Source organism: Paramisgurnus dabryanus, chromosome 2, assembly GCF_030506205.2.
Source record: "Paramisgurnus dabryanus chromosome 2, PD_genome_1.1, whole genome shotgun sequence".
Taxonomy (NCBI): domain Eukaryota; kingdom Metazoa; phylum Chordata; class Actinopteri; order Cypriniformes; family Cobitidae; genus Paramisgurnus; species Paramisgurnus dabryanus.
In genome coordinates, this window is record NC_133338.1 from 34851069 (window position 1) to 34877826 (window position 26758).

The following is a 26758-nucleotide window of genomic DNA, read 5'->3' on the forward strand; positions in this document are numbered from 1 at the left end:
CAATTCCGCAGCAAACCACCAGGGGGGCGCAAATTCCAGTTTAAGAAACGCTGATACAGACAGTATTTGGAAAAGACAGACATTTGGAAATACAAAAAAATCTGAAAATATATTGAAAATAGGGTATTAAACCAAATTTTCCCCAAAACAGTATATTACCAATACTAACTGTAAAGGTAATTGTCTCTAGGTTTTTGATCAGATAAAATCATGTTATATTTATAGTTCTAATTAAGCAAATATAAAAATTTTCATGTATGGTAGCGAAAACTGTAAAAAAAAAAAATCTGTAGTATTGTAATCGAGCATTGTATTCACAGTTATATAAAGAAAGTATGTGTAAGTAAAAGTAAGTATTTTGCTATGTATATTAGCAATACAGTACTAACTAATGATATTTGTCTTCAAGATTGTTGTCAGTTTCTAAATAGAAAGGTGGCGGAATTATATCAAATTTAACCCAAGAAATGGACAGCCATCACAAAAAAACGTTTTTTTTTTTTTTTTTTCATTTCAAAGCACACTATGGCATTATAACTACAACATTTAGGGCTGTGGAATTGAAAGATTTTTAAATTACAAAATGAAAACCCTATTAAATCAAAGAAAGAAAATCATTTAATTTCCCAAAGAAAAGTGTACTTGAGGATAAAAACAAGGATATACTCTAGCAACTCCTGTACATACGGCAGAAATCAGGGCTTCTCCATTCTATACAGATGTTGAATTTGTGGCAGGACGCAGCATAAGCGGCCAAAGCAATGCATGGTTTCCTCACATACTCCATATCCTTTACCCACATCTCACAGAAAGTCGCTGGAGGCACCTGAAAAACACAGACCAATCAGAGAATGCAGTACATCGCAGTTATTGGTTGGAACGGGTGTGAATGTTGTGTGTCATACATAAGGATGGCAAATGGTGAAGCTGTGTTTGTGCAACATGCTCATGCACAGGGAACAATCGCTGGTGGTACAGTTGACCTCCCTCCTTCTGCTGTTACTGACATAGCTGGTGGTGTTGGGAATCTGCCAGCTATCGATAAACACTGCTGGATCCTCTTGTTCTGATACAACTGTACCATTAGGTAGAGTCAGATCATTCAATGGATTGCCATCACAACTACCTGTATAGAAAGAAGAGATGGATTGAGAGAAGATGTTGTGATAAAGTATACAATAGACACAGTGCTGTGATAAAAATATACTGTATGTGATTAATATCTTCGTACCACACAAGCCCATGGTGGGCAGTCTGTTGTTATAGCTGTCCATCTCAATCACCATCATTCCTGTAGTGTGGAACCACTGGATCTTCAATCCCGCTGGACTTCGGATTAGATACATGTTTCCTGTGTCCAGAATCTCAAATCCAAACTTCTTAAAACGTGGCTTTGCATACCTGGAGTTCACATATAGCTGGAAAAACAGCCCAACGCACATATACATTACCCATATACTGTAAGCATCTTAAGAAATGAAATTTTATTACAAAAAGACACGTGGACACTCACACGTCTCTGCAGACGGTTAATGACAACTTCGTGGGATTTGTGAGTGATGTTCAGAGCTGCCAGACACAAATTCGTAAAGTTCCACACAAGCTGAAAAAAGATTAAAGAAAAGCATTAACAGTATTAACAGTTTTATACTATTTGAATATTTTTTTAATATTATACAGGACAGATTTCAGAAATGTATTTGCTCACAGTGTCATCCGCTCCAGAACATTCCTGCACCAGGATGCTGACAGTCTCATTGGGAAGTTGAGTCACAACATATAAAGCAGCTTTATAAACCGCAACACTGTTGCCATCGAACGTGATCACATTCAGATCCGGAAACACCGAACAACGACCTACATACAGAATAAAAGTGTTGAGACATTTTACAGTTCAAAAACCAGCAGAATGGATTTGATTATAGTAATGTTAGCGAGTGTAATCCTCACATGGGCAGTTCCATCGTGGACAACACTTATCACCATTGACCAGTACAGCAAAACCAAGCAGACCACAGTTTGGAGGTGTAGGATCATAAGGGCAGCTCTGAGATTTATTGAAGAGGAGCAACTGGCCACTCACACAAATAAGCTTGGTGCATTCATCCACTACCTCTGCATATGGAGACTACAGACATCAGAGCACACAAACAAAGGATTTAGTTTAGCACATATTTCATTGCGTGACTTTGATCATTACACATCACGGTTCTAAATAAGATCAGGACATGAAAGCATTTCATATTTGACTCACCGTGCATACTCTGCCGGGCATAAGAGTGGTCGATTTTGGTGCTGCAGATGTGTGGCTTGTCATCCTTTGCTCTGGTACTGTAGTGTAGGAAGGGCTGGTCGTAACTGACCAGTCAAGTGTTGTTCGAGCAGTGACTGGAGCAGGGGGTGTGGATGGGTATGTATGCTCATCTACCAGAGGGCGCTCAGTAGATGGGCTCACACTAGTTACGGGAATCCTCTCTGTAACAGTCGGAGATGCAGGGGACTGTGTGGTAGTGCTGGCCTGGGTAACAACGGGTGCCAAACTGGTCACTGGAGCAGATGTAGTCGTTTCAGTTATTGATAGCGGTGTAGTGGTTAGACCAGATTCAGTGGTGTGCTCTGTATATCCAGTTGTGGTGGTTTCAGAAGAGATACTAGTGGTAGTTGTATCTCTAGAAACAGTTGTCATCTTTTCTGTATATATGGTAGTGTGTTGTGTTGTCATTGTAGTGTCGGTGCTGGTTTGAGGTGGAATGCTAGTTGTGGTTGGAGTTTCTCTTTGTGTGGTAGCCACCCATGAAGTCATGACCGGCGTGATGTGGGTTGTAACCACTGAAGTCATTTTGGAAGGAAGAGCGCTCACGGTCTCACGCAGCAATGTTGACGTATGTGTTGTCGCAGATGTTGACAGCACAGCTTTATCTGTTTCAAGAGAAACTCTAGTTGTCCCTGTGATGGGTTGGATGGTCGAGGGTCTGGCTGTGGATGTTTGAATGGTGGAAACCATTTCTTTCTCAGTTGTGGTGAAAGTCAGCAAAGATTTTTCAGAAGTGACACTTGTTTCTGTCGGAGCTTTAGATGCTTCAGAGGTTGCCGTTGTGAGTGTGGTTGGTAAAGATGGGGTTGTCTCACGCAGTGGAGTTGTTGTGGGAGTGGTCGTCAAAGGTGGAGGAGGTGGTGATGTGCTGACTTTGTCTGTAAGGTGAGCAGTTGTGGACACTAAACCCCAATGTGGCTCTGTAATGCCCTGTGTGGTAGAAGTAGATGTAGCTGTAGATGTTGACTGGTCAGTTAGTGGCACATGTGATGTGAGTAGTGTTGTTGACGTCGCCTCTGTAGGTGGTGAGGTGAAAATGATGGTGGTGTGGGTAGTAGGTATGGTCTCTGTTGTTCTGGTACTGGTTTGGGTGGTTTCTGGTGACATAGACAGAGTTGATGTGGTTTGGGTTTCTGTCCAGTGTGTCTCCAATGTCCTCTTAGTAGTTGCAGCACCAGTTGTTGGATAGGTGTGCACAACAGATGTCGGCATGTGGGTTGTTTTTGTTGTGGTTTCTGTTGGCACAAATACAGTGGATTGAGAAGACATCGTGGTGATGTGGCTTGTTGGAGCACCTGTAGAGATGGATACTGTAGTTTTGAATGTTTCGGGTTGTTCTGAGGTTGACGTTGAAGGAATAAAAGGTGTTGTTTGAGTTGGAAAAGCAGAACTAGTGGATTTTAAAGGAGTGAGGGTGGTTGACCAGTCTGTATCCATTTTCGATGTAGTTGTATCCAAAGGCTCCTGGATTTCAGAGGTACTCTCTGGAGTTGTCTTTAGAGTGTGCGTAGACATAGAAAAGGTGATATTCGGTGTGGTGACTGAAGTAGACATTATGGCTGCTGGTGAAGTCAACTTTGTTGTGCTGATGGTTTCAGAAGCAGTCTGTGTGCTACCACTAGACATCACAGTGGGAACTGTGGTCTTTTCAGTAAGGGTGAAGGCCTCTGAGACTTTGGGGGTCTCAGTACTAGAGGTGTGGGGAGACGAGACTCTGACTGTTGGGGTGGTGGCTTGTGTAGTGCTCATGCTAGTTGAGACTGGAGTGCTTACTCTGGTTGGCTCCTTACTTGAGGTAGATGACAAACCATGGCTAGCAGTCAGCGGTAAGGGGATAGTTGTGGTACCGGTGAGTGGGGTTGAAGACTCTGGTCTGCTTGTTGTAGTAGTGACTAGGAGGGATGGCGAGACAGCCAAAGGGCTAGTGTGCATTGGTGTAGGAGAAGTGGGACTGTGAGTAGTGGGACTGTGAGTAGTGCTCGGTAATCCAGTGGCTCTCTCAGTGGAAGCCAGCGGGCTTGAGGAGGAAGAGGATGTCGTTAATGGGGTAATAGTTTCCACCAGCTCAGGTCTGACAGCAGAAGAGGTAAGCTTTTCTGTGACTGGCATGTGTGTTGTAGGTGTGAAACCAGTGGTGCTTGACTCTGACAAAGTTTTAGAGGTGGCTGATATTGAAACCGCTGGACCACTGAAGGTAGAAATTAAGGTAGAAGATGATGAAATTAATGTAGAAGATGATATGGTAGTGGTGGGTGGCGTGAATGATGGAATAATAACAGACTTAATGCCTAAACAAAAACAAAACGAATATTAGACAATGCACAAAACAATTAATTATTAAAATCAATCTCATTACATTTTTAAACATTAGCCTGTATATCACAGAGAGAATCGTCACAAATGGTAACAGCAAGCTACTGTGGTTCAAACATATGACTCATTGTACAAGTCTAGTGTAGGATATAAGATCAACCTTACAAATTTTATAAAAAAGCATTAACAGTTTTTATTTAATTTATTGGTTTACTAGTAGCTTACAGTCTTCCAGATAGACACATCTGTGAGTGACCTCGTCTAGAACCATGTGACTTGGACACTGAGGAAGGCATCCTTCAACCCTACAGAAAGTTGCACAAATCATGACAAGCCACAAATATTTTTATTGCCACTTAAGTGTGTGTAACTTTCACTCTTACTTTAGTATGCTGGTACAGCTCAGACCTGATGGATCACTGCATGTCCTGAAACAAGGGCTCACGCATGATTCATACCGCCACTGACATCGAGGACCCATTGGATAATCTGGTATAGTGCCTGCAGTCAAATATACTGATTATAAGTAAATATATTGAAATATAATCAGTATAACTGTGCATATTTTGCAACATGCTAACCTGTCAATCTGAATAAAGTAGCTCTGCGGTACCGATCTGAGTGGCTGTATTTCAAGAGCTGGAGTCCAGACAGCATGAAATTTAAAAAAAATCCTGGCTTTGCTAAGGACTCAAGTGAATCAAAGCCTGAGATCCACGTGTCCCTGTGCAAAACAAAGGTAGCTGCATCCCAGAATTCCTCAGTTTCTTCCCATTTCTGCAGTCTCAGCTGGCCACTGCGCCCTGCTCTCAGGAAGTAGTTGGGTCTGTCTGCTGCTTCAAATGACACCAGTGATGAGTCTGCAAAGCCACATTAAACACATTACAAAACACACATATACAAGGTTGGAGGAAAATTTAAGTGAAAAAAATTTTTTTTAGTGGCCAATTGTTTTATGGACTCACCATGTGGTCTGGCTTTGCTGAGGCCTGGTGTCATCATGAACAGAGTCACAACATCATCACTTCTGGCTGTATCACTCTTTGGAAACACCAGTCCACTTGTCTTATTGGCTGCCAACAGTGTGCCTCTCTCTCTGTAGGTCATCAGCTTAAGTGGACCTTTCCCTAAAGCTATGCAGATGATACACAAACAAAAAACTGTCAAATAATGTAATAATGCTGAGTATTCTGTATATCAGTTATTGTATAAAAATAATATATAGTACTTTATTTTATCTTACTGTATTGGAATTCAAATGCCAAGACTTAGTATTTTTAGTTGCTATGTTTAAAGGTGCCATAGAATGTAAAACTGTATTTACCTAGGCATAGATGATAAATAAGACTTCTGTACATTACAACATATCGTGAGCCTCAAACTAGAGGTCTTCACAGGTCCACTTAGATCCGAAAACCCGAGGTCCGACCTGAGACCCGGTCGGGTTCGGGTCCAAAAGTTTCACATGTGCCTCGGACATGGGTCAAGTACAATAATAACGGCATCAGGTCTTGGGTAATTTAAAATGAATGTGTTTTTGCCAAACGGACCTGCAGAATGCACACATGTCAGTGCCGTTTACATTTGGGTCCAGTCGGGTTAAAAAAATTGGCACTAGTTCGGGTGGGACTCGGGTCAAATTTTCTCGGGTTTGTCTGGGGTCGGGTCTTTCTTTAAAAAAAAATTTTTATGCGTGTCGGTTTCGGGTATAAAGTGATTCGGGTCGGGTAAATTTCTTTGGACCCAGAAGACCTCTACCTCAAAAGCGTTTGTTTCCTCATTCTTATGTAAACCTCATGCATGCAAAAGAATGCTGGAAAACAGGCCAATCTCACAATAACACCAACTGTGATGTAACAGTCGAGATGTACACCCCAACATGTTTACTAATCTGAGCTACTGGCATGAGCATCAGAGTAAAGCCAATCAGAGAAGAGCTCAATATTATTATTCATGACCCTTCCAAATAGGGCAAAAATATAACATTTCATTCAAAGGACAAATCCTAGGGTTGTAAATGGACATTTTGCACTTAAAAAAGTTACATACCCTCTATGTGAATATCAAATAACAATTTAACATATAATTTCAATGCATTCTTTCGCACCTTTTAGTCAAATTAAGTTAACTAACTATACAGTTAACAGTAATTACTTCTCATATGATTTACCTTTGTTGTAGTATTCACAGTCATACGCTGTAAAAAGAAATAGAAATATAATTATTAATTTTACTATAAAAATTGATGAAAAACTGCAACTCTATAATCTGCGTTTATTTTACTCATGATTTTGTCAAATATGAACAAACGAAACTTCTGGGTTAAAAAAACAACCAAACAAATCTAGGATAATTCTACCCAGTTGTTGTCTTTTTTTAACTTTTGATAACCTTTTTTATACAAAGAACCCTTTGCAAACCATACAGCCCAAAATAGTTATTGTATTAGTATTTTTTTAGCGTGTGTGTGTGTGTCTTCACTTTTTGATTGCTTTGCATTAACTTTAGTATTTTTGGCTATACTAGTTATTACTGTATAACAATTACTGACGCTAGTACTATGACTGGGCAGAGCAGCTGTCACTCACGGCAGATGGAAGGTAAGCGCCAGTCAACAGTCACGCCCTTCTGGCAGCAGCGATGGGCATAGGCAGCAACACTTGTGCAGAAACACTCACAGTCGCCTCCACGATTACAGCCGCATGTATCCACCAGGCAGTTCATATAGAACCATGTGACATCTACCTACAGAGCATCAAACACCTTTAAACAAAAACACTCTCTCTCACTCACATGTCTACATGCGTAAACGATGTAAGCATTAAAGACGTCATGAAATGTTTCTTTTTATTATTTTATTATTCTGCCAGATCCTTGTTTGTATTTAGATCTAGTCAGCAAGGCAGGGTTCTGACAGTACAATGTTTTATGTTGGACCACACATTTCCCGGGTCTTGTCACTTTTCCCCGATCCCTTACTTGTGATTCTTTTCAGGTGTGTCTCATTAATTTCTCCCTATTTAAATTCCTTGTGTTTGGTGTTCTTTACTGGTTTGTTTTGTTCTGTCACTGTGAGTACCTTGATCTATGTTTAGTAAGTCATAGTCTAGTCCTGGTTTTGCCCCATCGTGGGTTTTGTTTTTCTCTGTTTGTATTATAAATAAAGCTTTTTGTTACGTCAAACGTCTGCGCTCGGGTTCGCTTCTTGCACCAATTCCTAACAATTATGTTCTCTGAGGTGTACTTGTATTACTCAAGTTTTTTAAGTAATTTATGACCTTTTTACACTCTGTTTTGTATCCTCTGACTGAAGCAGTCTGATTTGTGCATTTCCCCTAGAAGTCACAAAACTGTCATTTGTTTTAAAATATTGTGGATTTTTTTTTACAAATGACTTATATGTGAGCTTCATCATTTAAAAAAAAAAAATGTGCCATCATAATCTTAAATCAAAAACACAAATCTCCTTCCCTCCTCAAAACGATCTCTTTTTACTATTGGACAAATTCAAATCCAACCCTGCCTTACTGTATTTCATCCCCTTTTTACACGGATATACAGCACCACAGGGAAAATTAGGCAATCGCTATTGTGTACAAACAAAGCAACGCTTTTACTCTTTATAAACAAAGAATTACACCCTAAATAGTGTTTCTAACACACTAATGTATTTCAAAACTCATGGATAATTGGGTCATACCGGTTCAAAAATAGTATTTCAAAGAAATATGTTACTTATAGTTTGTTGGATTCTTGGTTAGTCCAAAGCAATGATATATAACAGTACATCCATAAAAAAACAATCCATTTCTCTCTGACGTTAAAATCCTTTATACGCACTAAAACAATGCTCATTTTTCACAGCCAACGACTTGCAATATTTGTCTAACATTGCAATCTTACTGTTATTACAAACTTATCATGATTGTAAACATCTACCACTTCAGAAAATTTTGAGTTGCTGCTCTGACTGTTATTTAGTCACTGAACGCCAGTGGGCGGAGCCAACAATACGATAATGTGCTGTGTCTTTCTCTGGGTGTAGGCTGCAGACCTGAAGCAGGCAGGTCATATAAAAATTATCTATTTACGTCACTAATCCAGTCATTTATCATTCGTTTTTTTTTTGGAGAACAATTAAATAACTGCTTTCATTATTGACCTGCAGGATGTATTAATTTAAGACCTGTTATATGTCAATAAATTAAGGCAAAATTGATTCCTAATATCATGACCCCTTTAAAATCCGCTGACAACTACTCCAGTAATGTAACTTACCACTGGGTGGCAGATTTGGAACACTTCACTTAGTAAAATCCCACACTGTCTTTTTGCAAAGGGCTCCCGAAGCGGGTTCAAATTGCAGGGGTGCCTTATATCAGGGCTGTTCACACACTGAAAAGACATTCCCACACAAACAGATATAGTATGATGACATCATTTTTATACGCACATATGCTGAACAACATAGTGAACATAGTCACACCTCTGCTGCTGTCCAGCTGTTGCCGAACTCCTGCGGTGTGGATGAATCTATGTTTTCTGGTGTTCTCATCTCATTCGCTGTCTTCTGGTCAAAGTTCCCACACAGACCAGACAGTTTGCCCTATAATGACAATAAACGAAAGTATGTAGCTACAATACATTGGTCAGGTTCACTGTTGTGTTTGTGTGTGAGTTTGACCTGCCAGCGAGGTCCAGCCTGTATATGGATGGTGGTTTTTCCATCCCAAAGCACTGTGAGGTCTTCCCCAAGCAGATGGACAATAGTGTAGTATCCTGCTTGCCAGATGTATACTCTCTGCCTGTCGATCACACTGGATGGGTTCTGTCATGAAACACACCAGCACACAATATTCTCAATAGAATAAAACTATAATTGCTCAAAATTAGAAACATTAGAAACAAAAGGTATCACTATGAAAAACAAGAGTTTACTCACGGGTCTACCGGAGTCATCATCAAACACTATGAAGGAGCGACCGATAGCGATGAGAAGAGATTTCCTGCAGATTACGCCACTGTCAAAGCAGTCAACATTCTCTGCTGTGATACTCATCACGACATCCACTGAGCTCTAACACACACAAACACACATTTTGGTTGACAAAAACTCATATGAGCACAGTTAAGTTTGCTTTAATAAAAATACGAATGATGCGAGTGTCTGGGTTTGATGCTAAAAGCTCACCTTGACCAAGTACACCTTGCAGGCACCAATATAATCAAACAGGAAACCGTCAAACGTGCGATAGTGTCGATCTCCATAAGCCGTGCACATTGATGGACACGGTCGAAAATCACACTGAAACGTCCCGTGCTGACACACACTGCAAAACATGCTCATTTAAATCCTAGAAGCAAATTTTCTATGCATTCATCTAATCTTCTGTCCCTGTCTGCTTAAATCTGCCCACCATCTGTGGACAAGATCTTGTATATATATTATCCCTCTTGATATGATTTATGTTTCATATAAACTTGCCAAGTAATATCTAAATGACACAGTTATATACATATATGTAAAATGTATAAGTGAACTTAATCTCACCACTGATGGCAGGGGGAAGATACTTTGTCTCCTGGGTAATATTCTTTCCCTTTCCACAAACAAGGACATGATTGTGGCTCGAAACACTCATCGCCATGCTTTAGAAGTCTGTGGAGCACACACATGTACCTGTATCACATCTGTGAACATTGCAAGTTTGTGAATGAATGCGTGTGTGTGAGAAAGAGAGAGAGAGCCACGGGCACTGTAAGAAACTCAGAAGAGCCTGGCAGGACATTAGGAAGGACAGCCTGAGACAGAAGAAAATTTGGATGAACCAAGAGATAAAAGAAAGATCTCACTAGTAACCTGAGAAAAGCAGTCCATTCTCACCAATCCAAGCTTCTTTTCAGTTTGCCCTGCCCCTCTCTCAGTCGTTCTGATACAGATCTTGTAATATTGCAGTGAATCATTTCTTTTGGCCTCAGGACTCTTTGAGAGTTCCCAGCACACTGTCCGCTAGAACTGAGTAAAGTTACACCCCAGATAGACAGGCGTTAACAGCTCTCTTTATCCCACAGCCAGAATGCTGGATCACTTACTGCCATCAAAAGAAGGCATAATCACCTAGTGCTGTTCTGCATGCATTAATTAAGAAAAGGAGAGATGGGGCTATAACTAGACAATCACATAGTCCATTGCTCGCCAATTATCTTCATGCACCGGTGACGCTGTGTTCTCTCTCTGTACAACATGAAAATGAAACCATGGTTCAAATAAAACAAAAATACTGTGGGCTTCAATTACAGAAATACTAAAAGGAGGTTTTGTGTGCGAAATTATTTCCATTGACTAATTTAAAAGAAGTGATATAAGATAGGTTGACTCAGTTCTCAGATGGTGGCCTGCAACCTAATGACCTGTCCTGGGTTTGGTCTGATGGGGGTTGCATACGTAGGAAAAAACTATGATAAATGCAAATAGTAAAATAATCAGAACATCTGTATTAAATATAAAATTAAATATAAAATTGGGTTTCCCTTACAAAAAAGCCACATGAATTTCACATGTGATCATTATGTGCTTTTGAAACCCATGGGATCATAGGTGAAAAAATTTAAAATTCATGTGGCTTTTCTGTAACACATCAACAAATCCTCTGTCTGTGAAATCCAGGCTAAAGTCTTATAATCTAACTTTGAGAATAGAAGTATAAAAGTTTGATTTTTCATATTAATCTTTGACATGACCTTATTCAATATTAAAGATATGAAGAGTTTAGATGCAAAACCCTCTAAATGCGTCTGACATGTTTTCTTGTCAAATTTTATTACACTCTTAATGAATTCTGCCAACAAAGCGGTATTTCTAAAAGGCCTGAGGCCGGGATTAAGTGTGATGAATGTATTATACACACCGAGAGCATTCAAGGCAGGACCACAAATGTTTCAGTTTTCTATGCAGCATGTGTTGCATTAATAATTTTACTTATTGATGGGCCCATGAAGTTTGTTGTAATACATTTTATTAAATACATTTAAGTTTATTTTAATTTTTGTATTGTTGTTCGCCTTTTAGAAACAGTTTTGGCATTGTGTTAGATCGTCACTTGATGTCTAACGTAGTCAACAGTCAACACTATTTTAAGAGTAGTTTTGGTTCCAAGACGCGATAAATGCCATTTAAAAAAATATATTTACCACCAAAATCAGTATTGTGTCTGGTCAGTATTAAAAAGTAAATTCTTAATTTTTACGCAAAATCCAATATCTGCCGTATTAGTCTGTCATCTTTTCTCCCTTTTTTCCAAGCCGTGACGAACCAGTCCTCATTCTTTGCAGAATGCAATAAATCCACTCAACAAATCACAGCGCACCATTCCACGCATTGTAAGCAATAAGGGCGGCGCTTTAAATACATGGAGAATCTTAGTTTTTCTCATTGGTAATTTTGATGGCATTGATAAACCTGTGGTGGTTTTTTGTAACGGTGAAGAAAGGTAAGCCATCAAAATCAAATAATTTACGTAGGCACTCGGGTGAAGGAAAAATTCTGGCTGTTGTTTGTTCTCACACGACAGCATCAAGGTCATGCTAACACATTGACCCCAGGGGATCTGATGAAAAACTTTCCATTATTTTACTCGAAGTCAACGAAAATTAAGAAGGACCCAAAATATTTTACAGCTGATAGCTGTTAAAAAACTTCAGCAACAACATCCAAAGGATGACAGCAGCAATGACAGTGTTCTTAATATGACAAAGTGTTTTGATTAATGCCATTAATGTTTATATTTTTAAATCAGTGTATACCACTAGTCAACTAAATGTGTGAATGCACTAAAAAGATGAATGAACATTTAACGTCATGGATTTATTGCATTTTGCAGAACAAAATCAGTTTTTATAACAAATCTTTGAAAATCAAGTTATTATAACCCAAAGATGCTATGTGGAAGTTTGTAACAGAAAATATTGGTAAATAAAAAATAGTTTTCATCTTGTCACTTTCTTGGTATAGAAAACAAATTTTTACCCAAATTAGTTAAAATGGATTTTGGAACCAAACTCTTCATTTGTTCCTTTTAACCTGTACAATTACAGCACAATAGATAAATGTATAGGGTGAATCTGGTTTCATCAGGGTGGCACATTTTGAGTTATAGTGCTACCTTAATGTTCCAGCCTAAAGCTCACTTACACCCTTGCGAGGTCCACAGTACACAGTATGTTGCTTTCCTTTACTGTACCAGCTCTACCTATACCCTATACCTGTACACTCCTTTAAACATACAAACATCAACTCAAACACACTAAAATCACTCTTGCTTCCACACAAATACAATTTTAGTTCCTATAACATCTGGTTGAACGTGCAATGATCAGGTGCAAGGAGATTTCAGCTATATCCACTGTAGTTTAGGCTAATACCTCACTGTGCTGTGGTTAGCCCTGTAAGAACCCTTATCTTAGACTCCGTCAAATGCAAGACACCTGAGAAGCAACAGAGGTCATCTGGATTGATCCCTAACCTTAACCCTAACCCTGACCCTATTCCCAAAAGTGAAATCATTTGTTTAGCATCTATATTCACATAGACTTAAACATAAAGATGCATATTCTGTCCTTTTTCTTTTCAGGTTTTCAAATGAAAACATGCTGACTGTGGAGTATAAACTATGGGAATGTCTTTAAGCAGCTTATCAGTTATTTGATCCAGCTGGGCACCTGTTTACTACGTAAATAAGAGTTGCTTCCATTACCACGTTGCTTGCGGATGGAGAAGGAGGTAATTACACCATCTCATTTAAGCAGGAATTTCCCTGCTCACAAAACACTCCTACTTGCAATTCCCATGAGAGATTGGGGGTATCAGCATCACTCGTTGCTTAATGGGCAAAGTAAAAGAGAGAAGCCCACCAATGCTGAAACATCATCAACAAACCCCAACTAAAGTTAAGAAAAGTTTCATTGTGGTCAGAATGTGTAATGCAGTTTTAAGGGAATAACCTACGCGATGTGAGCAGATGCACTGAAAAACTCATGTAGCCTGAAAGGTCAGACTCACATAAGGTCTACATAGTCACAGGGTCAGAATAGTCGAAGTTAGAGCTGTGTGATCCTGAGATAGCATGCTAAATAATGCATGGGATATTTTTTCCTGAAATCTATTTTTACTTTATTAAAATATTTAAAAATATATATATAAAACAAACATATGTTTCATATTTCCAGGAAAAGAATGCATCACAACAACTTCTGAAAGTAAACAGCCTTGTTGCATAAAACAAATCAGACATTTCAACAATGTAAACACAAAAACAAATCAAATAAGTATCACCGCTATCATGCACAGTTGCACACACACGCATATCTCAACCAACATCTGCATGCCAGATACAATATTATCCACATTGATGTAAAACCATTATCATACATTACATTAAGTCAAAGTCTCTACACATGCATTTTTAGAAGGAATAGAAAAGAAGTATTTTAACATCATAAAAATTATCAACTGTTGGCAGCACAGTTAATTTATTATTCAGTATTATACACTGTTTGTTTTTATTTATACAAGTAGTTTTTTTTGTCATTTCTATTTAAGAAAACACTAACATTTTAGTAAGTTTTGTTGTAAGTGTAATGACTTTAGCTAATTTGCCCATCAAGTACATACAGTACTACTGTATAAGATCCTCTTGTGTCCTCCAGTTTAATGACTTTAAACCTCCGGAACTGCACAGACCAAAGCAGTGCCCACACACATGGCATATAATAATAATTTCAATTTATCAATAATCTCATCACTAGTTCTCATTGGGGCATAAGGGCCCTTTGTGAATTATTTACACCAGTCCAGATGTCAAACTATCAAGTTGCAGGAATTTATTAAACTGTCATGACAGAATCTTAGCCAAGACATTTCTTTTCCATGATGCTCTTGAGTAACGATTTTGTGTTTAAAAGGTCAAAAAGTCAGAAACAGGTGAATCGCACACACACACATTCAAGCATCTAACATATCACATCGCCTCTTTGTTCAGTGGAGACTCTGGTTGCTTTCCAGACACGTCTGTGACCTCACAGCTCTTTTACTATGTGAGTGATGAATGTTCAGGAGACTTTTTGCCTTTTGTATTTAGAGTATTAGATTGCCATTGTAATTCAGCATCTTCAGGGAGGAAGTGTTACACTCCTCCCAACCTCAAAACCTCTTACTAAACTAAATTAAAACTAATCAAGACTAAGTAAGGATAAAAGCAAAATAAACACTTACATTTTCACAATCGAGATTTGTTTCTTTTTTTAAACAGACAGACGCTTTAATCTAGAGCAATTTTAGTTATGAGAAAAGACATAGCAAAATGTAAGCTGCTTCAGGTTTCCAGGGCAATTTAGTCAAAAAATGTACAATAAAAAACAAATTCGCAGACCTGGTGGTGTTAAAAGGGAAACCGAGAAGAGGTCTTATCATGCTTTTATGGCTGAGGATCACTTCAGGAAGTTAAGCTTGTGATATGGCACTTAACCTCAGTTTGCTTGTGTAGACACTGGCATTAAACCTATCAAATGGCAAAAATCCATCTATAGTGCAAAAGTCGTGCTCTCCGCGGCCCCTTTAGTGGGAACGTGACGCGGAGGGCAGAAGTAAGGGGGAAGTAGAATTGAACGACAAAGAAGTCTTTTTAACCACCACAGACAGCAGCAAAGGTTCTCAGTGAGTCACTTATACCCCCTTCAACTGATCTGTATCGACATCCTCGTCTCCTCCAACAGACACTAGCCGTATGAGACATTAACATGTAGAGCACAGTGCCCTTAGTCTGGGGATTCCTACTCGCGTTTACAAATCTTCATTATTTTACTAAATGTGAAATCCAAGCTTAAAGTGATAGTTCACCCAAAAATTAAAATTCTGTCATCATTTTCCGACAAACCTGTAAACAGAAAGGAAGACTTTTCGACGAATGTTTGTAATCAAACCGATCAGAAACCCCATTGACATCCACAGAGGAAATATAGTACAAGCAATCGGAATAGTCCATTTAAAATCATGAAAGGTGCATCAGTATGTAGGATAATTTTATGTAGGAAAAAGTAAATCACAAAATAAAGACTTTAGCTGGGTCACAGGCATGGTCACATAATACTGTATGTACATACTCGGCTTCCAATGATAAGATTTTTATTCCTAGCCAGTGGTGAGAAAACACTGTTTGACCCAGAATAGCAAAAACATCTCAGTATATTAAGTGTATATGACTGTGTAACGGAAAAGTCCAATTCCTGGTGCTCCTCGGGCAATTCCACCCACTTCCAAGCTTAGCCATGGATCAATGCCCCATGACACACACATACAATGTACACTCGCCTACACAATCCTCCATAGCACACACATACATGGAAACATCTAACCTTTAAAGTTACAAAAATAAAACCCTTCCAACAAAAAGGGACAACAAACTAATTTAGGGTACTCATAAAAGTGTGCAAAAGTGTTGCAAGACACTGAATGATGACACAAGAAACATTAACATCTTCATCAGGGATCAAGACAGAAGAACAGTCAGAATAGCAGTATTATCACTTACAAAACCACTATGTTATGTCTTTTGGGCATGATCGTATCGTATTTTCAAGTATCTCGGAGTATCGTGTAAATACGAATTATAACAATTATGTACAATTGTATTTTAATGATATTTTATCATATACATCTGTTGATGATACTCCCACCATACTTTTTGTAAGTGATAACACCAAGAATGCATTCAATAAAGAGTAGTTAGTATGAACTCACCCTGCGGGACAGACGCAGCCAGGTACACATGGCTCGTGGGCTGAGCAGGTCAGGTTGAGTATATACGACTCACAGGTCTGTTCGCAAGCTAAACCTTTACTGGCAGAGAGTCTGTCCACTCTGTTTCCACAATCCTCATAAAACTGGCCTGGTGGACACAGCATATCTGAAAGAGGGTGAAGAATACACATAGTTAGCTCCAGCAGTAAACATAAACACAAACACAAACATAGCAGGAAACCAAAGGTTTACAGATAATCGACATCAGTGACACAGGAGGCTGAAACACAATACTTACCAATAACTGAGCTCTGGGAAACCAGTTTTCCATCTTGGCAAACTCTGTTGAAGAGGTAAAATAAGATTGTAACTGATGTGAAGCAGACAGCTTATTCTACCGGGTTGATCAGTAAATATCTACATCTATACTGTGGCGAAACACTCATTTTGGGGGGGGGAAGTGATAAAATACAGTATAATGCAGAATGTTTTAAATGAGTGAACAAGATCTTACTGGACACCTGATGATGTCATGATCACATCTCCAGGTGAGTAATCGGCACTGAAAATACTGCATGGACACTCACTCCTGTAGCATAAAATGTTTCAAATATTAGACACAGAACCAGTGTACTATATAGTGTATTACAAATACGTAATGCGCTTTCAAAAGCATGTGGCCTCTACCTGTAAAAATAATCAACTAATCATTGGTTGGATAGTGCAGATAAAGGGGCGGTATTATCCCCTTCTGACATCACAAGGGGAGCCAAATTTCAATGACCTATTTTTTCACATGCTTGCAGTGAATGGTTTACCAAAACTAAGTTACTGGGTTGATCTTTTTCATATTTCCTAAGTTAATAGAAGCACTGGGGACCCAAGTATAGAACTTAAACATGGAAAAAGTCAGATTTTCATGATATGTCCCCTTTAATATTTTCAATTTATCATTACAAAGAGATTTTCCCAGTGGTTCCCATCACTACTAAATGACTGAATATCTGATTGAGTGTGTAGCAGTCAGAGTCTTTCCCATCACGTCTCGGACTTTCTCCCGGCTTATGCCAGAATGAATGCTGTAATTCTAGCACACAGCGAGTATGTGGCAGAGAGACATTTAAGAGAAGTGAACCCATGTGAGGGTGAGGAGGCTAAAAGCGTTATACAACACCTGAGGTTGTCAGGTCCATAACATTTTACAGCTTTGCTAGACTTTAAATAACTTTACTCTCTCACACACAAAGAAAAAACAAATCTAGGTCAAAATCACACAATGAAGTTTTACATATTTGGTCATTTCACATTTTAATTTCTTTATAAATGATGATTAAAATAACCTAATGAATACATAAAAAATAAAAATTGCATTTTAATAATGGATGGATGTTAATGGAAAAAAGTGTGTGTGTGTGTACCGTGGCACGCAGGTTTGTGTATGCATGTTAAAGTATGTTCCTTCGGGACACACACATCCCTCCTCACAATCATCTCCACACGGCTGTGGGAGAGAAAGAAACAAGCAGCGGCGCTGACATGAAGACACACACACTCCGTACTCCATAGTAGGTGGACATGAGATGGCTGGAAGACACACATGCATAGAGCATACACATGACATTTCTCCTCTTACACAATATAAAACATTACGCTTCCTGCATTGCTGTGAATTGTTAATGCCCCTGCTGAAAAAACCAGCATACCAGCAAGACCAGCATATGTTGTGTTTTGGTGCTGGTTTGCTAGTGAACACCAGCTAAATCAGCATTAAACCAGCATCAGCACCAGCATTAGCACCAGCTAAACCAGCAACAAACCAGCATTAGCACCAGCTAAACCAGCATTAGCACCAGCATCCCATGCTGGTCATACCAGCATATGTTGTGTTTTGGTGCTGGTATGCTGTGACCACCAGCTAAACCAGCATAGACCAGCATAATTCCCATCCTGGTCCATGCTGGTTTGATGCTGTTTTTTTCAGCAGGGTGGGACACTCCACTTTTTTTGAAAATATGCTAATTTTCCAGCTCCCCTAGAGTTAAACATTTGATTTGTACCATTTTGGATTCCATTCAGCTGATCTCTGTGTCTGTCGCTACCACTTTTAGCATTGCTTAGCATAATCCATTGAATCTGATTAGACCATTTAGCATCGCGCTAAAAAATAACCAAAGAGTTTCGATATTTTTCCTATTTAAAACTAAGACCGATGGAAAATTAAAAGTTGCAATTTTCTAGACAGATATGGCTAGGAACTATAAATGAGCTGGGAACTACACATGGGCATTTAAAAAAAAAGAAAGAAAAGTGGGGTGTCCCTTTAAAATGTTCAGCTGAGACCAGCTTGAATTACCATGCTGGTCCAACCTTGTAAATGCAGGGTAAAGCGATTTATAGTCGTGCGTAAGCTCTACGCCGTAGGTTATCCGTAGTCTGTGCATAGTCTGCGTAGCCTGACAAAAACTGTCTCATAGATATTTCCATTTGCAACGGTGAAAACAAAGATGAGCCAAGTTGAGGAGTGATATAACTCAAACTGCAACAAAAGTCGCTGTTTATTTACTTCAATCATTGCTGGTCTTCTCAAATCCTACACAACAAGTTGCTGTTTCTTCTTCGTTTGTGGGTTAACTTGCCAAGCTTCTTCTTCTTTGACGGTCGCGCTGCTACTGTGGTTACACGCGTGGATATTGTCTACTAGGGGTCTGTGCATGTCTTTGCACGTCAACGCGGATGACGCAAAAGTATAAATGAATACCGGCGCGGAACCTACGCCGTAGTACCTACGCACAACTATAACAAGCCCTTAAGACCCGGGTTCGAATCCACTGTGATACACCATTGTGTCCCTGAGCAAGACACTTAACCCCTAGTTGCTCCAGAGGTGTGCGACCTCTATATGGCATATATAGCAATTGTAAGTCGCTTTGGATAAAAGCGTCAGCTAAATAAATAAATACAATTCAAGAATGTGTTAAAAGAAAGGATACTTGATGTATTGTACACTAAATACGCTGAAATGATTAATTGTTTTCCCTCATGAAGACATACAAAATAATTACCCACTAGAGTAATTTGGATTACTTTAAACATGTTTGGATGTGAGTTTAGGCACTTTGCCATGTTGATCCCCATATAAGAGAATAACATGACGTTTTTGTAAAATAAATTGTGTTTAGCTGAAAAAAGAAAGCCAAAACATCTGGGATGACATAAAGGTGAGTAAATTATGTGAATTTTCATATTTGGATGAACTCAGCACACTTTCATGTATGTATGTATTTATTTATGTGTACTCACCACACTCAGGCAGGTGAGAGCGAAACTCAATGATGATGCCGTGTCTCCTGCAGGTGCGGGCATAGTGAGCGAGGACAGAGCACAGGCAGGGCGCTCCACACTTACAGACGTCTGCGCGACACTGCAGCTGAAATCCTACTGGACTTACATATTCATGACAGGCAGCAAACACCTCCTGCATCAGCACATCACATTTCTCCACTGCATAGGTGGCTGAAATCACATCATCAACAGAGAGCATGAAAAGTGCTAGGAGTGCTAGTATTGTGTTTGCAACACAAAGGTCATGGGGTTCGACCCCAGGGAACACACATACTGATGAAAAAAAGATTAAATAGATTAAATGCACTGTATTGTAAGTCATTTTGGATAAAAGCATCTGCCAAAGGCATAAATGTAAATGCAATATGCGACTGTACTTTGTAAGAGCTACAATGAAGATGCACAATGATGTGTTATTTAGTACTAATACATGTATATTATAAGGAACTAGTAAGTAATATGACAGGTGAAATGTGTCACCTGCTTGCTGATGCGTGTCACAAGGGTCAAGCTGGGGTAAGCTGGGCCGCGGCACACACGCCGAAGACACGCGCCACGCATTTCCAAACAAATATGGTGTGCTTTCAATCATGCCAGAGGGAGCGCTGGAATAACAGAGTAATGCACATTTGAACATTTCATGCACATATTAAAACCCTGTAAAGAACGTTTTTTTTATAATAGTGGGGAGTTAGATGTTGATGGAGAGACATCAAGACAAGGAAAGCGAGAAGGGAAATCGATTAGTAGAGAACTCACAGAAAGTCATCCTGAATGTTGCCATTGAAGGTCCCACAGAGTCCAACAGTGTCATCTCTCCATTGCTCATCCAGCTGCAGGTACAGTCTGAACTCTCTCCAGTTATACTGCAGGCGCAGACCTTGCGATGACTTGATCTGAACGAACATTGACGACAGCTCCTGGATCTGAAACACATCTATACACAGCCATAGAGAGACAGAGCTGTTAATATACAGTGAACACACACAGACCACACTGGCCATCATGTCAATACAGTGTTATTCTTATCGCAGAGCGGTCACAATAAATTACCATCCGAATATGGCAGTGAGATTCTGAACTGGCTGGCTAGAAAAACCTCTCCGCTGTGGCTCATTGTGATCTCAGTACGTGGGTCCTCATCAATCACCAGATTCACGGACTGAATACAAGCGCCATCCAGATTCTGCAAACAAATACACACAGTAATCGTAAATAGCAGTTTTATAATCTGCTATTCATGTGCACGTAATAACACAGCTACAGAACACAATGGATAGGGAAACAAACATATCGGTTCATCTGTACATTTCAATTCTGACTAATTTAGTAATCATGTAGTTTAGAAATGAAGCATTTATGTGAATGAGTTACTGAGAGCTGTTCACAGAAGATAAACCACTCTGACTCTGAATCGCTCCATTCAATGAAATGATGGACGCTACCAACAGGTGCTTATGTGGGAATCTTTCACCGGACGCTTTGCTGAAATACATCTCTCTCGCTTTCTTCTCTCTCCCTCCCTCTCTCACCATCAGCAACTACAAAGTCTCTGGCTCTGTCATTTAGAGGCTCAGATAAGCAGAATAGCTTGTTGAGATTCCAGACAGTGACACCATACACCAGAACGCTCTCTGTGTATTGAGTTTTAACATTAGCAGATCTGGGCTTTGGCAAAAGAAGGCTTTGAGAGAAAGAAACACTTCTTCTTTTGTCTTTTTATGTTTTATCTGTCAAAGCAAAACTAACATTGATACAAGCACACACAGAAAAACCAAGACCTTAAGCAAGCCTCTGCAATCTTTTACATTATTCTTGCCTAATCTGGCAACTAATTTGTATAATTCAGCAACACTAACCGCTACATTAGATAGCTTGACCAATCACACAAATCTAGATGCTGTCTACTGAACCCGTGTTTGAGTCACCAGATCAGTCTTTGAATCACCGCAGCAGAACAATTCTGGAACATGATAAAGAAAGGGTTGTGAAAGGGCTATGAGGGTGGTGAAGACTGAAATGAAAGTGCACAGGGACTTACGGTTCCACATGGTGTATTTTGGATGGTCACAGTGAACCCCCCAGAGTTTCTGCTCTTGGCTAACACATACTGGCATGTAGCAGAAAATGTGTAAACGCGGCCATCAAACGACTGGAAGAACATATCCCCTGTCACAGAGCATTCTCCTGTACCAACCAAAAACAGCAAATTACAGCTACAGCAAAAGTTTTCCCATCTACATTCTATTAAAAAGAATGGCACTTATAAAAACTGTAGAAGTAACTGAAAAGATTTAATTTACCACAAACTTGTTACATTAGTACTGAGCCCCTAATGTGACATTGGAGTAAAAAAATCTAAAGTTTAGTTTCATCTGCTCACGTGAAACTTTCATGTGCTCACGCAAAACCTTTATGTGCAGAATTTTTTTAGTTTTGCGTGCTCAAATGATACGTTCACGTGCGCACGCGATTGTTTCACGTGAGCACCCGATAGTTTCACGTGTGCACGCGAAGCTAAACTTGATAGTTTCACGCGCGCACGCAATAGTTTCAAGTGCGCACGCGAAACTAAACTTTATTTAATTTTTGCTCCATGTCCCATTAGGGCCTCCATACATTTGACAAAGATCACCTCTATATAAACTGTAAAAAAAAATTGGTTGCACATACACTTTTTAAGCTTAATCAACTTAAATTTCAAATTCATTTCAAAGTTCTTGGCGAGTGAAGAGTTGCTATAAATTATAAAAGTAAAGTAAAATAAGCTTAAAGGCAGGATAGGCAGGAATTATCTAAAAAAACTTTTTTACAAATTTGTTTAAACTGTCTTTATATATCAATACATAAGTAAAATGTAAGTACTCTGAAAAAGATAGTATAAAAATCGAGTGTCTGTAGACCTCTCACCACTGTTTTAAACACAGCTAATTTTTTCCATTCACTCCACCCCCTCACTTCTGGGTTTCTTCTAAAGCCACACCCCCAAAACACATGAACGCGAGACACCGACAGCTTTGCTGGCCTGGGAGAAGGATTTACCTCAGACAAGCGGAGAGGAAGGAGCGCGGTGCATGTAATAACATCATGTCACAATCACATGTAATAATACACCTAACTTTATCAGTAGGAATATAAACAGATAGGATGCCTTCTAGTACTCACTATTAAGCCAGTGTTTTGCATGGAAGAGTTTCCATGATGAAAGCATTGTTGACTCTGATGAGGACTACACTCCGCAGACAATACCGCTACGTCGCATCGTCGACTCGAGGAAAAGCCACGTGATATTTACTCTCGTTTGATTGCTTCGTTTATTCCCTTTTTGCCTTGTTTGCCTTCGCTGACTGGATATGCAGGTACTGTGACTTCTGAATTCACTTTCTGGGAGTTCTGAATGCAATTTCTCTGCCATGCTTGTGCTCTTTCTAGAGTGCCTCATGCACGTTCAAATCAATCGGGTGTGCGCATGTCTGGGCAGATCCCATAGCAACGGGTGGTGCCATGGTAGCGAGAGAGAGTGATATTCGCGCAAGCTAATCATTTGTTTCGTCCCGAATGGAAATAATTAGCTGTGTTTAAAACACTTAAGACACTTGAGTTTTATACTCTCTTTTTCAGAGTACTTACATTTTAATTATGTATTTGTATATAAAGACAGTTTAAACAAATTTGTAAAAAAGTTTTTTAGATAATTCCTGCCTACCCTGCCTTTAAGTTATTTCAACTTTAATGTTCTACTTTATAGCAACTCATCACTAGTCAAGAAAGTAGTGATTAAACTTAAAAATGTAAGTGCGACAAGGAATTTTACTTCATAGAATGAATAAATGAAGTGGAAGAAAACATGTATGTGAAAATAATTAAATGCGAGCTTTCTCTGATATTTCAGGGCAATTGACGAAATAAGATCGTGCAACTTTCACACCCTTGCAAATGAAACTAATGATAGACGCAGAGATCAGTCGATTTCATTTTCTGAAATGTCAGAAAAGACATAAAACATTGTGCTCAGTACCTCAAATTAGATAAATGGGCAGAGAGAAGGCGGTCTCCTGTGGCTGTCCGAACACATTCAACCACATGTGCGTTTACACAACAAAAGCAATCCGATCGAAAGGGTTTTCGACAAAAAAAATTATTGGTCGAAAGTGGACGAGCTCAAAACTTTTTGAACACCGTTTACACCTGTCTTTTCCGTCGTCCACTTGTGATCCGATTGACGAAAACACATCTTAATCTTGTTAACAGCCTCACTTGGTATTAAGATGTGTTTTGTGACATGATTGATCACAGACATGTAGGACTAAGACTATGAACAACATGATCTCACAAAGTTTTTTTGGCCAGTATTTTTGAGTTTATTTAACAGTGAGTTTTAAGAGAGGACAGGATAGTACAGGGATGAGATAGGGTTATGGGATTGGCAAATGCACCACAAAGTGCAAAAGCACCACATGTCAGAGCGCTGCCCACTACACCGTCGGCTCTGACAGTCACTGCATTTTTTGCTAATTTTTCAGAGGCATTCTCACAGTTCTATGCATTTTTCCGTGGCCCTGCCACTGACTTTCTTTTCGTGGAATTCTCAAGAATTGGTTACTCAACTGCTTTTTCCTATTTCCAACCCATTGTCACTTCGGTTTAGGGTTAGATTTGGTGTTTGTGTTAGTATGTCACTTTAAGTATTGGTTTATACTATTTTTTTCTGATTTATTCTTTTATACTTTAATTAAACAATTAAACAATTGTCACCTGGCGTTGGGCTTAGAGTTGGGTTTGGGTATGGATGTCATTTTATGTAAATCTAACCCTAAACCGAAGCGACAATGGTAAGAAAATAGGACAAAACAGGCACAGTGAATAAGAACATCAGGGCAAACTACAATAAACAGTCAAACAGATAAAAAAAATAAAAACACACCTGGGCAGTTGTGCTCTGTGCAGTTCCATATTCCCCCAACACATGTGCTAAAAAACACAAAAGATCACCAGTGATGTAACATATACTTCAAAATCACATAATTATTCTTAAAAACTTTTGCATGCATTTAAGTATGCAGTGGTGTCTGACCAGTTGTTGCAGTCTTCTTGTATGATGTGTCCAGAGGGGTACACCATACCGAGGTGCTCACATGGACAGTCTGATACCTTAACACACACTCCATCCTCATAGATTAAATCTAGACACAGCCCAAAGATTTTATTAACATCGACAAATGAATACTCTCGGTACATGCTTTGTTCACGTTTTATTAAAACACTACCTGCAGGGCAATAGCAGCCATCCAAACACTGCAGCTTGCTGTCTATACACATGCGTTCAACGTTGCACTGCGTAGGGCAACATGGGATGCACTCTTTGAAATGAAGCTCACCAGGGCAAGCAACATCTGCAGTCAGAGGAAGAACAACAACCACTTTCACAATATGCATTTTACTGTGACTATAACCAAACAATAACATTCAAACACACAAAAAAGCTCTTGTAGTTTAAATGGTAGAGTACAAAAAATGTCATGGGTTCGATTCCCAGTAAACACACATACAGATCAAATGTGAATGCACTGCGAATAAGTGCACTTTAGATAAAAACATCTGGCAAATTAATACTTTAACAAACTTGTTTTACATCTAAAGAACAAAGCAATAAAACCATCAAGGTCAATACCACACATTTACTGCTTTTGTAAAATGTAAATGATAGCAAACATGGCAAACACATAAGCAATACTGCTGCATTCATAGGTAACCTACCACAAACGGGAAACTGTGCTCTCCAGTCGTGCAGTGGATGTTCAGCATGGGCACATGCCCTGGCATACTCTGTAAACACCTGGCACATAACATCAGCACTGGGACCAGACCTGCAACAGTGAAAAACATAACACACACACACACATGCAGCAGTTATAAAGAACTTCAACATATGTGCTTTGCAATGAGCACTTTAAACAAATTATGTTTGTAGCTTGTTAATGTAGGCTTCTCATATCAGTACTTACAGACAAAGGTCATTGGAGCAGCTGGCCATATATGAAAATGGACTGACAAACTCATGGCAGGACATAAACGGCTCCTTTAAAAGGGTGGCACACACTTCCTCTACTTTCTGCAATGAAGAACCAGAGATGTTATTTACCAGGTGCATTGTGGTGGGTGTGTCTGTGTGATAGGTGTGTTTTTGCGCTTTTTACCAATATGACAAGAGGACTTTGTGTGGCACACGGCGAGGGGTAGAGAGAAGAGACAACAGGACATCTGGCTTGCTCTGGTTGCTCCTCTGACCAGCTGTTTCCAAACATGGCCAAATCCTGGGTGAAAACACCTGGACAAAACATTAACAAGCACATATGTAACACAGTCTCACCCCATTTCGTCAATATTTGACGACACTTGACCATTCGTCATATGTTGACGTGAAGGGTATACCTTTCGCGTCATTTTTTGACGAACTGGGGACTTCAATACTATTACGTCCGTTGCATTCTCTTTCCTATTTTATTACCATTTGCGCGTCGGTTTAGGGTTAGATTACGCAAAATTAAACAGTGTACGCGAAATTAAACAGTGTACGCGAAATTAAACAGTTGTCACCTGGCGTTGGGGTTAGAGTTAGGTTTGGGTAGGGATGTCATTATGTAAATCTAACCCTAAACCGACGCGCAAATGGTAATAAAATAGGAAAGAGAATGCAACGGACGTAATAGTATTGAAGTCCCCAGTTCGTCAAAAAATGACGCGAAAGGTATACCCTTCACGTCATAATATGACGAATGGTCAAGTGTCGTCAAATATTGACGAAATGGGGTGAGACTGGGTTGACATATGCATTCTAAGCTTACATTAGAAGCTATAGTAATGAATAGACTTGATAAAAACGGGTTAATGATATAATTCTGAATATATTGGAGGAAGGTAAAGTTTGCATTTTTGTCTTTAGCAGGTCCTAGTACTGAGTTGACAAACAAGAAAGAAAATGAATTTTATTCAAA

General features: G+C 39.3%; 1 protein-coding gene across 1 annotated transcript in view; it reads right to left on the bottom strand.

Annotated features, from left to right (window-relative positions):
- The window catches only part of otog (otogelin), a 40773-nt gene that overhangs the window by 11490 nt on the left and 2525 nt on the right, over positions 1-26758 (bottom strand). Inside the window, exons 6-39 of the mRNA XM_065288874.1 lie at positions 25961-26091; positions 25769-25875; positions 25521-25630; positions 25031-25156; positions 24838-24946; positions 24688-24734; positions 21805-21950; positions 20817-20949; positions 20523-20700; positions 20244-20368; positions 19722-19934; positions 17840-18005; positions 16936-17010; positions 16720-16763; positions 16422-16587; positions 10179-10286; positions 9819-9957; positions 9570-9704; positions 9312-9455; positions 9114-9233; positions 8906-9022; positions 7216-7372; positions 6798-6824; positions 5593-5760; positions 5209-5487; positions 5011-5128; positions 4853-4932; positions 2255-4602; positions 1951-2128; positions 1709-1857; positions 1514-1603; positions 1232-1418; positions 906-1126; positions 688-826 (exon numbers count right to left, since the gene is read on the bottom strand). Of these exons, the coding sequence (XP_065144946.1) occupies positions 688-826; positions 906-1126; positions 1232-1418; positions 1514-1603; positions 1709-1857; positions 1951-2128; positions 2255-4602; positions 4853-4932; positions 5011-5128; positions 5209-5487; positions 5593-5760; positions 6798-6824; positions 7216-7372; positions 8906-9022; positions 9114-9233; positions 9312-9455; positions 9570-9704; positions 9819-9957; positions 10179-10286; positions 16422-16587; positions 16720-16763; positions 16936-17010; positions 17840-18005; positions 19722-19934; positions 20244-20368; positions 20523-20700; positions 20817-20949; positions 21805-21950; positions 24688-24734; positions 24838-24946; positions 25031-25156; positions 25521-25630; positions 25769-25875; positions 25961-26091 (6780 nt within the window). The remainder of the gene's footprint in view (positions 1-687; positions 827-905; positions 1127-1231; positions 1419-1513; positions 1604-1708; positions 1858-1950; positions 2129-2254; positions 4603-4852; positions 4933-5010; positions 5129-5208; positions 5488-5592; positions 5761-6797; positions 6825-7215; positions 7373-8905; positions 9023-9113; positions 9234-9311; positions 9456-9569; positions 9705-9818; positions 9958-10178; positions 10287-16421; positions 16588-16719; positions 16764-16935; positions 17011-17839; positions 18006-19721; positions 19935-20243; positions 20369-20522; positions 20701-20816; positions 20950-21804; positions 21951-24687; positions 24735-24837; positions 24947-25030; positions 25157-25520; positions 25631-25768; positions 25876-25960; positions 26092-26758) is intronic.